The sequence below is a fragment of the Pagrus pagrus genome (assembly GCF_965226575.1).
Source record: "Pagrus pagrus genome assembly, chromosome: 11".
Taxonomy (NCBI): Eukaryota; Metazoa; Chordata; class Actinopteri; order Spariformes; family Sparidae; genus Pagrus; species Pagrus pagrus.
The window spans coordinates 28192221-28207119 of record NC_140195.1 but is presented as its reverse complement, the minus strand read 5'-3'; the positions used below and the strand labels follow the sequence as shown (position 1 = coordinate 28207119).

The following is a 14899-nucleotide window of genomic DNA, read 5'->3' as shown; positions in this document are numbered from 1 at the left end:
AACGGATGGTCCCAATGATCGATTTTTCAAAGCCAGCCCAAGCTAGCATCAGCTCCCTGATTTAGCTGGCAATGCGGTCTCCTCCTGCCTCCTTCAAGATTTCAGCTGACTCTAATAAAAACATGACCAGACAAAAGAGAGTTGAACATGCAAACCATAACACACTGGCAGTCTGGGTACTGTAAAAAGTTGTCACCAGTTGATGAAACATGTAGACAATGAGATTGTAAACAATCTAGTAAGTTACTTAAATAAACAACCTGTGGATAGAAAGGCGCTTTATCATTTGTAATTTTAAACAATCCAGTATGTTACATTTTGCACAAGAAAAAGCCTCGAGCATGAGGATCAACTATGGAGTCTTACAACCAGGAGAATTTTTATAAGTCCATTAAAGAGCAGGACACAGGTGCTAACTTGGCAAATGAAACATCTTCTGGTCTCCATCTAACAGTGTGCTCTGCAGGAATGTCCGTCTCTTTTATGGCTATTTTAGTAAAAAAAAAACGGCCCAGGTTGGGTCCGTCTCCCTCACTGTCATACTGTCAACTGAGGCACATCTTAAAAAGTTTCTTACAGGCCACACTGGTCTACCTTGTGTTTACTGACGGGTCTAGAGCAGAGGGGAAATCAAAGACAGGGATGAAAGCCAGGAATAAAAGCAGAGCTCACCTGGTGGGAAGGGGGCGGGGGTGGATTTCATTTGAGGGAATGAAACTGGCATGCCCTGCAGACTGCACCGTGCACTCTGTATCACTGCCTCTGACAGTTAAAGCATTGCCTCATGTGGAAGACTTGTTGGCTCGGAGTCAGATTTCACTGTCCTTTGGCATGAGCATAATGATATCATGCCTCTTTTAACTGTTAGCCCAGAATAGGTTAACTACAGTGGACACTTTTGTCATGTGCTTGACGTCCTAAACAGCATGACTGATGCATTCCTAATATATGACATGTTATGAAATTATTATTGTCACCTGTATAACACTAAAAGCAGCTCGGTAATAAACCCTTGATGTCGTGTGTGGCTACAAGTGGCTGAACAAGTAGAATAGTGCACAATATGTTGCAGGGCTACAGTGCATGGCCTGCTGTTACAGGCCAATGGCTGGCTGAACAGCAGTGCTTTGTGAGCTGAGAACCCCCAACACACACATACACACACGCACACACAAACACACACATACACTGACAACGCCACCACCACAGCCCCCTTCTCTTCTCTCAGCTGTCAGCCTGCATTCCTCTCTGCTTCACCATGTATGGCCACAGAGGAAGAAGGAGGAAAGGAAGAAAGAAACTGTGATGTCTAATAAACCACTGTATCACCTCTGTCCTCAAAGCTACAACTGTTAACTTCTCACATAGAGGGAGGGAGAGTAGTATATGTCATTCTTTAAACTTCCCCTCAGCTGGTTCACTGCCTGCCCACATTTCACCCACAGTGAGTCAGGCATCTGGAAAGTCTCCACGGGCCTTAAAAATGTAGACAGAAATAAAAATGCTGGTGCCACAAATTTTGACTGATTTCTGTCGATTGCCTAGGTGCTTAACAGACTAATTGTTTAACATTATTTTCAACTATCTTGCGAGTACCTGGCTCTACTAGGTTTGACTCTGCTTGTTTCCACCACAACTGGGCTACCTGCTTGAAGGTGTGTCCAATGGCATGCTTGTCCCGATCCCCGCAGTACTATTGAAGGATCACTGCTAAAAAGTGGCTCCGCTAATTCACTTACAAACACGTTTAATTTCCTATAACTTCTTCACAATAAAAGCCCTCAGTCATTTAAAAGCTTTTATTATGAAGCAGCGTTACAGGAAATGTTGCGTTTTCAGCAGCAGTAACTAAACATGACTCCTGAAACAGCTGAAAGTGAACAGAACGAAACTGTAAAACACAGCTGATGATTGAAAGAACAAACAGCAAGAGAGAAACTAAAGAGATTCAGTTAGAAGCTACGACAATACTGAGAGCTGAACACTGACTTTTAAAAACGTCTTTCTCTCAGGCCTCCTGCACAGACATGAGTTGAGTATCGATTGGAGAGGGAGACAGGTGCTTGTTACGGGTTGGCTGCAACCGTGAGTCCTGCTTGGAGGCGGACCTGAGCAGGCCATCAACTCGGTGCAGTACAACTGGTGACTGAAAAGCAAATCGGTGTGGCTCGGTTTGACTGATCGTGGCCAAAAGTGCTAATGGAAAAACGGCAGTAGTGTCCATAACTAAATAAACTTAGCATACTGTGACCAGGCATATAGACTGAGAGCAGTGGAAACAGCACGCCTGGTTATGGCTTAAGTGGGCCATATGGCCTCCAATATTGTTGGGATGACTATACACGAAATATTAACACAAATAATCATCAGTAATTTGGATATAATGACTATGACTGAGTATTAGAACAAGTAGAACAGTCTGGTAAGTTCAGAAAATGACATCACTATGCAGCTATGCAGCCTTTAAAACCAGGAAAAGACAACACTTATGTCACATGACCATATAATGATATCCAAAATCTAAGACTGCGATCACACAGACTCGTTGCTACAGCCGCTGCTGCATCAAAAACAAGGCAAAACAGTGTGCAACCAGCCATCATATGTGATTAATGGAAAAAGCAGTGCGACTCTGTTCATTGTTCTGAATAGTTGAAAGTATTTCTAAAAAAAACGCCAGAAAAACATGAGAGGAGCGCTTAGCAGGCGTGTCGTACTATAGGCAAACACTGGTGCTGTTTGAACTGTTACGGACACTTGTTTCCGCTCTATGAATATTCAGTGAGAGTGTAAGATCACAGCCTAGTAACACCTACATTAAGTCTGACAAATTTTGACAGAACTGGGATTTGTATTTTAGACAGTGGTGTTTCACTCAGAAACTGTGGGGGGCGCCAAACTGCACAAATGGCCAATTTCTGCACAATGTTGCTTTAACTAATAGACATGAGACTCGTTATCTAACAGTCAGCAAATAAGTCTTTTTCCACCTTCATATTTTTCATTTTCTCATCACATTCTGTGCAAAAACACAGCTAGAGCCTCTACACTGAAAGTATATTCAAGTGTCTACCAAATGATCCATTTATCTCTCCTGCATCCCTCCCATCCTCCACTGTGCTCTGCTTCTTTTCCTGGTTTTCATCAAGGCAGCGGCTTTGACATCATCATTCTCAGCCTATTTGTTACAGCTTCAGTGTGAGAATAACAAGAAAAGCATGATCATGTGCAGAGTTTGCAATAATCATTTGATATTTGGATTGTCAGTCACACCATAGTAATTATGAAAATAATCATAGATTCGTGGGTTTTTCCAGGATTTTGCCTTTATTGATAGAGACAGCTGAAGAATGACAGGAAACAGGGGAGAGAGAGCACAGTACATGCCCTCTCTGCCCCTTAGTACGTGGTGTACGAGCTCTGCCAGGTGAGAGCCCCCAGAACAGTAGTTTAAAAGTGAAATGCAGAAACACATGTATTACAAATTTGAAAAAACTGAAGTCAAGTGGTTTAAAATGCCCAATTTGCTCACCTTTTCATTTAGCGCTGTTTAGTTTTGTAATAATAAATTATATACAATGACTCTGTACATCTTGCTTTCATGAGACAGAGGTGATGTCAGCGCAACTCGAGTTGTGAGCAGAGGTGTGAAGCCTGTGTAGTAGACAAACAACTACAGACAGAAACACGCAAAGATAAAAGATGACAAGACACCTAGTGATTATACACACATCAGAAGTGCTGCACTTCTTCACCCTCCCTCCACACACACACACACACACATACACACACACACACACACACACACACACACACACACACACACACACACACACACACACACACACAGACCTTTGAGTGCGTGCCAATATTTTCCAGAATAGATCTCAAGTTGTGTCTGGTTGCGTCTTTCCTCTGTACAAAGGCTCTGTACTGTGTCTCTCCTCTTTTTCTCTCCCCATCATGTCATCCATCTGACCTGCTCTGTTTGTGTTCCTTCACACGTCCTCTCTCTCAGAGGCAGATAAAGGATAAGGGAATGACTTCAGGTCTGTTTTATCACAGGCCAGTATGTCAGCCATCGTCTGCGCTGATAGTGATTCATGTGAAGCAGCTCAGATTTTTACCTTATACTTAAACAAATCCTCTAATAGTTGTCGTCTGTGTAGTCAACAAGCACATACTTGATGCTTACATTCACTTGAACATTAGAACATTTGCACAAGATTATGTGCCTGTATTGAATCCTCAGTTGTATAGATGCACAGGTGCACATAATGTACGAGCCTGAGCTGAAGTTGTGTATTTGTGACTTACAGCATGTTAACCTCATATCTGCTTGTTGCTCACTTGGCTGGCACCAACCTGAGACTTGTCCAGATGCCAGGCAAACACAGGTTTCCTCTAGAGTGAGTGTCAAGATTGTGTGTGTGTGTGTGTGTGAGTGTCCATGTGAAATCCTCCTCTGCACTGTTCCCAGCAGGCTTCCTGTCTACAGCTGGCCTCATAGCAGTGTCAGGCTGTGATAATGCACTGTCTTTGTCTGCCTTAATCAGTGAGTGTAGACCTGCAGAGAGCGTCAAGACACTGGCAGCTACAGCAACCAGTCTCCCTGTATACCTGTCAGCATTAAAAAGTTATGAAATCTCACTATTGTACAGTGTGTGGGCAGCAGAGGCACCCAGTTATGGAGAAGGCTGACATGATGGCAGGCGCACATGGTTAAGATTTGTTCAGTAACAATCAAATTAATATTATTTAAATCTACAAGTGAAGGATCAGTGCCTTTAGTCATTCCTTATGTGATTCAAGTAATAACAGCAGAGATATAACTGACTGCGTGAGCCAGGGAAACAGGATATTACCTAATTACTTCTTCACAGAAAGCTCAGCTTAAAAAAAAAATGTTTTTCATGGGGAACCGTCCCTGTATCCTGGGTTTAGCACCACCCAGGACGATTGTGATTGGTTGTAGGCAGACGTTTCTCCTCTGATACTGTAGTGCTGTGGCTATGCAAGACTAGTCTGTAGCCTACCAGCTAGCTAATTTCTACAAGCAGTAGCTTTCAAAGCTAGTTGGCTGGCTTGATAATTGCCATGCCAGCTACTTTTCCAAGGCTTTATGATTATTAATGTAATCCATTTAAATAATTCATAATTTAACCCTCACTTTTTTAAAACTCAGTAGCAATTATCAAGTTAGCCAATTAGCATAGTTAGCTACTGCTTATCTGGTCAAAGTTAGCGAAGTTTGTTCAAATCAAATTATTCTTTGTGCAATGATAATTTCTCTATGAGATATGTAAATATACAGTAATGCCAGTAGCAGTGGCTGCCGCAGTAAGTTCACTCGTGGAAGGCGGGAAGCCCCCAGATGTTTAGGGGAAGTCGTGTGTGTTGTGCTGCGTAGCTCCCAGGTGTAAATGTTTAAAGCTGTATTAAAGGTGCGATATTTATTCATACTCAAAACAAGTAGGGGGCAGCATATGAATCACATGAATAATCGCTAAATGCTGCTAATTGTGGCTGCCATTAGCAAGTTAGCTCAGTTTGTAGTGCAGCTAGTGGTCAGGACTGTGAACTCAGGACAGGGCAGGGGCTGAGCTGGCTAGTATGCTACTTTAGATATCTCTCAACACAGTACATAGACATCATAATATCAAAACTGTTATTTCTTTATATTTTTTGTTTTCAACTAAAAATTCTACATATTGCTCCTTTAATCTAAAGCAGGCTGATGCAGGAAAACACTAAGATATGAACCCTGTTTCCAAAGCTTATTGAAGTGGATGCGCTGTGTAGGAGTGTTTTGTGGAGCCGTTACATGTTGCCATGTTCACTGTGCACATATGGAGGGAGGATTGAAAACACCTGTTGTGGACAGACTGTAGATTGATAGCAGGACCCCTGGGTCTCCACTCTCCTCATACCATATTTCCTCATAGCAACACACTCACACCACAGGTCCCAGTGGCATGTAGGAGGAGAGATTCACGTCAAAATGTCCGGTGGAATGTGTGGTGGCTGCTGCTGGTTGTCATGAAGGTTTATAAGGACTATTTTAACTCCCACACATAGCATGGCTATTCAGTCACACCAAGAGTCCAGTGATGTATCACAGAATGACACACTGTGTGTTCACTGCATGGTCTAAAGCTATAAACCAAGCTTCTCTGTTAGATCTTGAGTATTAAACATTGAATAAATAATCATTCAGTCAGTTGGTGCTATACTTCCAACCGGTGCTGGTCTTAGTTGACCTCTGTATGAACTGCATTGGTTAGTGTCCAGGTTTAGCCTGTAGCTGGGGCCTCTTGTCAGATCAGCCTGTTGGGACCCCTGCAGACAGCAGAGCCTGTTAACCTGTGGGGTTGCCTTGAGGTAATCCCCCTCCAACTGGATGTTTTCTCAACACTGACTCAGCCCTTGATCTAGAAGTAGCTGTCTAGTTGGGTGGGCGGGTCCATGACCTTTGGAAAGGAAGTTTGTAGAAAATTATTTTCCAAAGAGCTATAATCCATGACAAATATGATAATGGAACAAAATTTGCCTTTAACAAACCTCTCCGTCCTGTGAAAACTACTTCAAACTACATCAAACAATTCAGTGGCTTTGTAAATGGTTTGTTAGGCTTAAGAAAAAGGAGAATTGTCTCAGCTCATAAAGGAGCACTGCCTCCCTCAGTTTTATTGAAAAATTCAAAAACGCCAGATTTGGAGATAAGTGGTTTTCACTGGACAGCGACAGTATTAGTTTTTATGTATCATATTGGTTTGAATTTCTAGGAGGTTGAAATAAAGTGGCTCATATTGTTTTCTTTAAAAGCCCATTCTCTATAACCAGATATCTGCACATGAATTCAGAATCTGTTGGCGATGGACAGAGTTGTGGTGTCCATTTTTAGATAGTTTGTAGTCCAAGCAGTATTGACCAGTCACATTTGTGCATACTGTTTTTGTATGCAGGTAAACAGTCTGTGGAGAACAAAGGAGGCAGGACACACTGGCCGAAATTTAATCTTGAGAATCATCAACTGTTATCTGATGACGATTTAGCTTTTTATTAGCTTTTTAAAAATGTATCTGCGTATATATGTAGATGAATGAAAGAGTCGTCTCTAAACTCCATCTCTATTCTCGCATCTTAAGTTGCTAATCAGACTATAAACAATGATCAGCGCACAGGAGAGGAAGTCAGTTGGCCTGCATATGCGTTATCTGAAAATCTGCAGGAAACACTGGCAAGTCGCAAAAAATTGGCTGTTCTACCAGGAGCTACGTAAATCCTCATCAGACAATAGCTGATGGGTTGCCAGATTGCCTAATTGTGAAAGTTCCATTCTAGATAGGAGTTGGCTTCGGTGAGCTCACGTAAGAAAAGGAAAAGCTACACCATGTTGCAATACACCTTCTTTCCAAAAAGATGGTTCCCCATGAGTCCTCCAGCCCCTTCGTTAAACCTTCCTCCCAACCATTATACTAGTCTGGATCATTTCTGAAGCTCTGCAGCAGGAGTGCCCAAACTTTTTCCCTTTGTTTTGTTAAGGTGCAAACTGGTACAAGGATCTCAATTCTTCTTTCCATGCACAGATTAGGAAAAATAGTTAATAATTAGGGACTATACATATAGCAAGGCAGCACAACTGCATTAAAGTGGTTTATATAGATGTCTTATTAAAACATTTTTTCACTAAAAACTTTTTGTGGGATATAAATCCTATAAAATGAAACCATCAAATACATGTATATCTAAACAAAATAACTAGAAATAGAAAAGATTTTCACTTCTTGTAGAGTGTAAATAATAAAATATTGAGTGTTGCTGTGATAACGTTCCCTTTATTACATATGTATTACTGGTATCACTGGTATCACTGTAACAGAATTCATTTCACTCAGAACAACCCACAAATTTAGCTCTTGAGTTTCCTTCCCATTCTGTAGTCTTTCTTCCTCAGGAAGCGATAAGAGCTTTTGATGCTGTCTCTTTTTTTAGGACAGAGAGATGGGTAGTGATTTGATGTCGACTTAATTTTCCAACAGAAACTAGTGAATGGGTGCTCTATTAGAGAATGATGCCATGCTTTACTGCTGTTTCCTGTTCATTGTAATTAATTTCCTGTTTCCCTCCTTCCAGTCCTGGCTGCCGCCGTTGGCCAGGAGCCTGACCACAGCCACGGCTGCGCCCATGGCAGCTGTTACCCAGCAACAGGGGACTTGCTGATTGGACGAGAGAAGAACCTGAAGGCCTCATCCACATGTGGGATGAGGAGAAAAGAGCCATACTGCATTGTCAGTCATCTGCAGGTCAGTGTGTGTGTGTATGTATGTTTGTTTGTGTGTGTGTGTGTGTGTGTGTGTGTGTGTGTGTGTGTGTGTGTGTGTGTGTGTGTGTGTGTGCGTGCGCGCACGCTTGCATGTGTCATTCTGCTTGAACACATCTGTAATATGAAGTAAAGATGGAATTTTGTGTCCTCTGTCTTTCCATTCTATATGTGGTTCTGGGTTTCTCATTAACCCTGAAGTCTTTCACCTCTGACTGTAACCTTTTCTTGTCCTGCTGCAGGATGAGAAGAAGTGTTTCGACTGTGACTCCAGACGGCCGTATGACCCCGTGTACAACACCATCAATCACCGGATAGAGAACGTCATCACCGCCTTTAAACCTCACCGCAAGAAGTCCTGGTGGCAGTCTGAGAATGGTGAGGAGACCTGTGGTCACTTTTGTTCTGCGCTGACACGCAATCTTGCGCAGCTCATAAAAATATCTTAAAGAAATAGTTCTAATAAAAATTAAAATGCTAACGGTTAAAATAATAGCTCCTAACTTGTCTTAGCCTATTAGCTCACCTGTCTCACACACTGCTTGTACTTGGTGTGATCAGCAAAACCCAGTTTTACCACCAATATTCTGTGACACTTTCTTATAATGCATCCCTTATAAATAGATTATAGTCCATATAGTCCATTCATTTCTAATAGGCATTTGACATAGGTGCAAGCCTATCACGAAGACAAAGTGACGCCTACACACATACTCCATGCCAAGGAAGTTTAGTGAAGACAGTGTATTGATCCCACTTGTATCTTCATCAGGTCAAACAGTTGGCCTGATGAAGGTCCAAGTGGAATTGAAATGTTGTTTTATTTCACTTCTGTGGCATGGAGCAGGTGTGTAGGCGTAACCTACTTTTCATTGCACAGCAAACAGAAGCGAACCTGCATACAAATGATAAGAAAAGAACTTAAAAAATAGTGTGCAAAATGGTTATATAATGTACAGTAAAAACAAAAGCTATCAGACATCAGAGATCCCCATATATATTTTAATAACAGTGTCGATAGCTGAGATACAAAATCCATGTACAGAATGTGTAATACAGTGTGATTTCAGCTTTCATTTTCATGGCTACACATTTTTACTGACCCTTTAATTAAAGCTGAAATAATTCATTTTAATTGCATTAAAAGCATTCATTCAAAACAAGAAACTGCTCTTACTATATGTTGTAAGTCGGCCTTGTCCCTGCCAACGTTGGTTATGTGACTAACTTAAAAATTAAAGCTATTAATATTTGAGAGAAGAATCTGGCGATAGCAGGATAGAAGGGAGAAATTGATGGGCTACGATAAGACTATGTATGGATATAAGGCAGAAATATTTCAATTGAAAAAAAATGGCAAAACCATCAAAATCCTAAAAGTTAATTGAAAACACAAGCAGTAAGTAACTGGTAACCATAGAGAATTTTAAAAGCAGCATTAAGTTTGCACACAAACAGTCCCTCTTTCTCTCTCTCTCTCTCTCTCGCTCTCTCTCTCTCACACACACACACACACAAACACACACACACACACACACACACACACACACACACACACACACACACACACACACACACACACACACACACACACACACACACACATTGTGACCACCATCCTCTGACCAGCTACAGATGGGCTTAATAACAGAGTAGGCCCTGCTCTGGCATCTCAACAGAGAGAGGGAGGGGGATGAGAGGGAGAGGAGAAATGTTAAAGCTCTGATGGAAAGATAAAAGTGAGGCGATGTTCAAGACTGAGTGAGAGACGGTAGAAAGGAACAGGGACAGGGAGAGGGACCAGTCTGAACTGAGGTATTTTCACACACAATGGCAATGAGTGACCGTGAATAAGGCTCGGTCGGACACAAGGCTCATTTCAGCTGTTTGTAGGCCATGCCACTGTAATGGAGTGCTGTTGATGACAGCACTGTGCAGCAGAAGCAGACCAGGAATAGAACAGAGAGAAACAGAAGATGATGAAGAAGGGGGACAGGAAGCAAAGAGACTATTTTTACCCCTAGTTGCTACTGCTTTTTCCATGGCATCTTTGTGGTATTTCCATGGTGGTAGTGGCACAGTGAGCCTATTTGATATGGGTTACAGTGGTTTGATTGTGTGCACCATTTATTGAATAAGGGAATTTCATGGGAATACATGCAAGCATACAGACTGGCATTATAAGGCACTGAAAGTGAGTGTCAGCTAAACAGGTGCCTTCTGTGTGTTGGTCGTGTGCCTTGTACATTACATTACAGTTTAGTATGCATGATTTGCCTGACAAACTTCTCCATCAGCGGGGTTCATTTACTCTTTCAACTCTCCCTCTCTCTTTCCCTCGGCTCTAGCCATGTCACACCCTTCCTCCTCTTTCTTTTCCTTCTTGTTCCTTCCTGTGCCTTGTCAGCTGTTGATTTGTGGTTGATTGTGGAAGTGTTAGCTATGTGAGAATGCATTTGTTGTTCTAGGTTCGAAGACTGACCCATTCACTAACATATATAACTATGGATGACGCTTCTCCACTTCATCCCACTGCAAAACATTTTTTTGCTAAAATCTCCCAGGTGTTGGCCCATACATACGCCCATTCAGTCATGAGCAGGTCTCGGCTGTCAAGTCCTTTTTATAGCATCAGAAATCTGATTAAATCCAAACTGATCAGAAAATAATTAACTCTCGAACATCAGGATGATAAGAACGACCTAAAATGACACAGATCATCTTTGGAAAAGTTAAGATTTACTTGATTTACTTATTTTTAGTTTAGCCAGTGTCTCATCAACATGGAACTGTACCTGAAGCACCTCATCAGACCAATCAGAGCAGCCTTGGTATTCAAAAGGGGAGCCTTAAAGAGACAGGAGCTAAAACAGAGCGTTTCAGATGGAGAGCTGCAGCACTGGACAGTATGAGAAAACTGATGTTTTTTGAGCACTAAAGCATGTAAACCTATTCTAGTAGTAACCCAAAATAAAATAATGAACCTAAAAATGAGCGCTATATGTCTCCTATTAACAGGTTGGTTGGCCACATAGCTAGCATGGGATACTATCTACTGCATTTCTCCTTTGCTTCGTAATACTCCCCAACTCTGGGGGGCTTCTACTAACATGCCTCAGGACAGTACTGTGAGCCGCACACATCACACTGTCATTACCTGTGGGTTGTAAATGTTATTAAGGTGATTCCCCAGGATACGTGGATGTGTGTGGGCACATGTGTTTTTGCAAAACATGTAACTGAGACGGCATCAAAACTAAATTCTCTCTTTCTTTTCTTTTCAAGAAAAAGCTGTGGTGTGGTTTGTCTTCAGATCACCAATTTAAATATATAGAGCTGTTGAGTGTTATACAAAATTCATGTGGTGCATTAGTATGCAGGAATGGGAAATTCCTCTTGGCTTTGTACTCTGTGTTTAATACAAAAACACAGAGAAGAACAAGAGTGAAAGTGGTCCTTAGAGTAACGTGGCATAACATTTGGTGCTCTACAACTCAGGAAGTATGTGGGCTTTTCCGACATGCTCTCTAAATTTCTCCTGCCAAGACTGAATGCCTTTTCCTGTCAAGATGTCTTACCTCAAGCCAAAAGCGCAGTTGCTACTCCACTTACTGCAGCTCGCCATTATTCTCTGTCATCCATCTGTCAGAAATTGATGACAGAGATGGAAAGCAAGGAGTACAAGCGGTTTGTGAATTATTGATATAATCTAAGTGACAGTTATTATAAGTAAAATGTTGGCTTTATATGAACTTAACATCTCTGACTGTGTGTGTCTCTCTCCCAGGAAAGTCGGATGTCTTTATCCAGCTGGATCTGGAAGCAGAGTTTCATTTCACTCACCTGATTATGACCTTCAAGGTAGGATAGAAGTTCTTGTCATCAACTCATTGAGCTGTATTAAGTAGTAGCTGGAAACAGTAACTGATAGCTCCTTTTGTTTTGTACTTTCTTTTTAAAACCACAAAGAGTTTTTGTTTGAGACTTTCTTCTCTTGCAGACTTTCCGTCCGGCGGCCATGCTGATTGAGCGGTCAGCAGATTTTGGTCGTACCTGGCAGATTTACCGCTACTTTTCCCACGACTGCGCTACTACCTTTCCTGGAGTGTCCCAGGGTCATTTGCGTAACATTAATGATGTCATCTGTGAGTCACGCTACTCTGACATTGAGCCGTCGACGGAGGGAGAGGTGAGTGATTGATTAAAGGAATAACCCAAAATAGCGTCAAGGTCACAAAAGCTTATTGTACTTCAGTGAACAGAAATCATTTTATTTCAGAATACATTTTTTCAGACATGCTTCTATTTTTTGTTGGCTGTGGCCCCACAAATACTATACACGTACAGCCTGTCCCAGCCCTGCTGAGAATTTGATGAAAGGATCAAAACCACTCCTGTCTTAGCACTCTCAGTAGATGAGCTTAGCCTAACATAAATACTAGAAGCAGGTGGAAACAGTTAGCCTGGTTCTGTCCAAACCAAATTCTTCTTGTTTTGTTGTTTTTGCTGTTGTGAGTAAATTACACAAACGCTATATATTTTCCTAATTACTAAAAGCTATGCTCTTGTGCCTGGATACACCAGCCTGTGTACTATGAGGACCTACTGGCAACTACGAGCAGGTGTAGTTTAGGTGTGATGACCAGCGAGAGAACAACAGAAGAGTACATTTCATTAAGAGAAGAGCAAAGAACCGCACTGACTTTCTCGATTAATAACATGTTTTTGCTCGTCTCTTGACTGACTTTGGCAAGAGTTTGATTTACCAACGTCTCAGCTAGTGGTAGCTCTCTTACTGTTGATCTGATTGGTTGAAGTAAGCCCGAAATAGACAATGATAGACAAATGCCAGGTAAAGCTGTTTCCATTATTTCCTGTCCTTATACTAAGCTAAGCTTAACCATCTGCTGGCTTTTTATCATAATGAAATGAGAGAGTTTTGATCTTCTCATCCAACTTTCAGCAAGAAGGCGAAAAGGAGCCTATTTTCAAAACTGTTGAGCTGTTCCTTTAAAGCCTTGACTTGAGTAGCATATCACATGATCATTTCCAGTTCAATTCTTATTCAATTTCCAGGTCCTGCATTTGAAAGCAAAGAGACATAGAGGACAAAAAACACAGTACATGTAAAAAACACAACCAAAATCTTTAGTGAACACACTGAATACTGCTCAGGCATGCAGACCACTAAGTGTACAGTCTGATTCACACTCATGCTGCATACTCATTTTATCATTATTCCAAGTCTCAAAAAGTTAAAATATTTCATGTGTTTGTATAATATGTGTGTCCTGGCCTAGGTTATCTACAGAGTGTTGGATCCAGCCATCAGGATTATGGATCCATACAGCCCGAACATCCAGAGTAGGTCACACTCGTATTTTTAACAGCAGAATGATGATATATAACACTACAGGGTTATGCAACACACCAAGTTCATGTTTGACAAGCATGAATACCTTGTTTATGTGGGTCCATGTTGGTGTGTCAATGCTGCGGAGCAGGCAGAAGGCTCATTGATGTGTATTTGACGTGTACTTATTTGGTGGTCACCTAAAAAAAAGATAAAAAATATTTTATTTGTTTCTATGCAATGATAGACCTTCCTACATTATGAAGATTTGTTCTGCTTTCATTTCACTGGTGCAACATCTGTGTCTCCTTATGTTACTCTGTGTCGTGACTCAAATCTAGTAATGTACCTGGTGGATTTCAGGGCTTCCCGTTCCTGTGAGTTCTGACTGATTATTTTCCATCGCCACATCTGAATCCATGAATCAGAGACAGCTAACGAGTGTGCGGGAGCGTCCAATGACTTAGCAGGGGCTGAATCACAAAAAAACAAAGTCTGTTGGGAATCACTGCTAATGCTAGCAAGCTACGCTGACTAACTAGCCTCCACGTGTCCGAGTGGATCACATAATTAACAAAAATGTTGAGTTCTGTAAAGGGGCAGACATCTTAAAACAGACATACCCAATTCTATGTGGACTTGAAACTTGAAGAGAACTTCTTGTATCAACATGTGTAGGCTTTTTTTAGTCAGAAGTGCAAAACAGAAGTGGATGGAGTGTCTCCTAGTAACACTGGCCCTCAGGCGTCAGTCAAACATTGCGATGAGAAACAGCCACCCTGAGGACTGAAGCTTTAAATGTTTCCACACATACTGTATTCTCTATTGAAATATTCAGTAGCTGCATCATTATGGTCTATTTCTATCATTTTCCTTTGCAAGCTATAGTCGCACTGGTCACCATAAATCAACCTCCAGTCGTCACAATTAGCTCTTTTTATCCAGCTGTAACACATTACAGGCTGTAACAGCCCCTCTCCCTGGGGTGTGAAACATGGCCCTGCTGTGTGGAAGACATAAGAGATGTGAAAAGCAGCTGTTCTTCTCCCACACAGCCTCACTGTCCGAGCTCTCCTGTTTAGACTGGCAGGACATGAGAGCTTTTCCCAGAAACCCGAGCTCGGTTTCCAATGCAGCAGCAGAGGTTGTCTTGTTCTGTTGGTAAATGTCTCACTAGAACTGACCCACGTGAAGACCCCTGACCCCCTCACAGCTGAACAATC

The 14899-nt window shown here is 41.7% G+C and overlaps 1 protein-coding gene across 1 annotated transcript in view; it reads left to right on the top strand.

Annotated features, from left to right (window-relative positions):
- The window catches only part of lamb2 (laminin, beta 2 (laminin S)), a 54146-nt gene that overhangs the window by 12837 nt on the left and 26410 nt on the right, over positions 1 to 14899 (top strand). The window contains exons 3-7 of the mRNA XM_084366333.1: positions 8137 to 8306; positions 8566 to 8701; positions 12111 to 12184; positions 12324 to 12512; positions 13624 to 13687. Of these exons, the coding sequence (XP_084222459.1) occupies positions 8137 to 8306; positions 8566 to 8701; positions 12111 to 12184; positions 12324 to 12512; positions 13624 to 13687 (633 nt within the window). The remainder of the gene's footprint in view (positions 1 to 8136; positions 8307 to 8565; positions 8702 to 12110; positions 12185 to 12323; positions 12513 to 13623; positions 13688 to 14899) is intronic.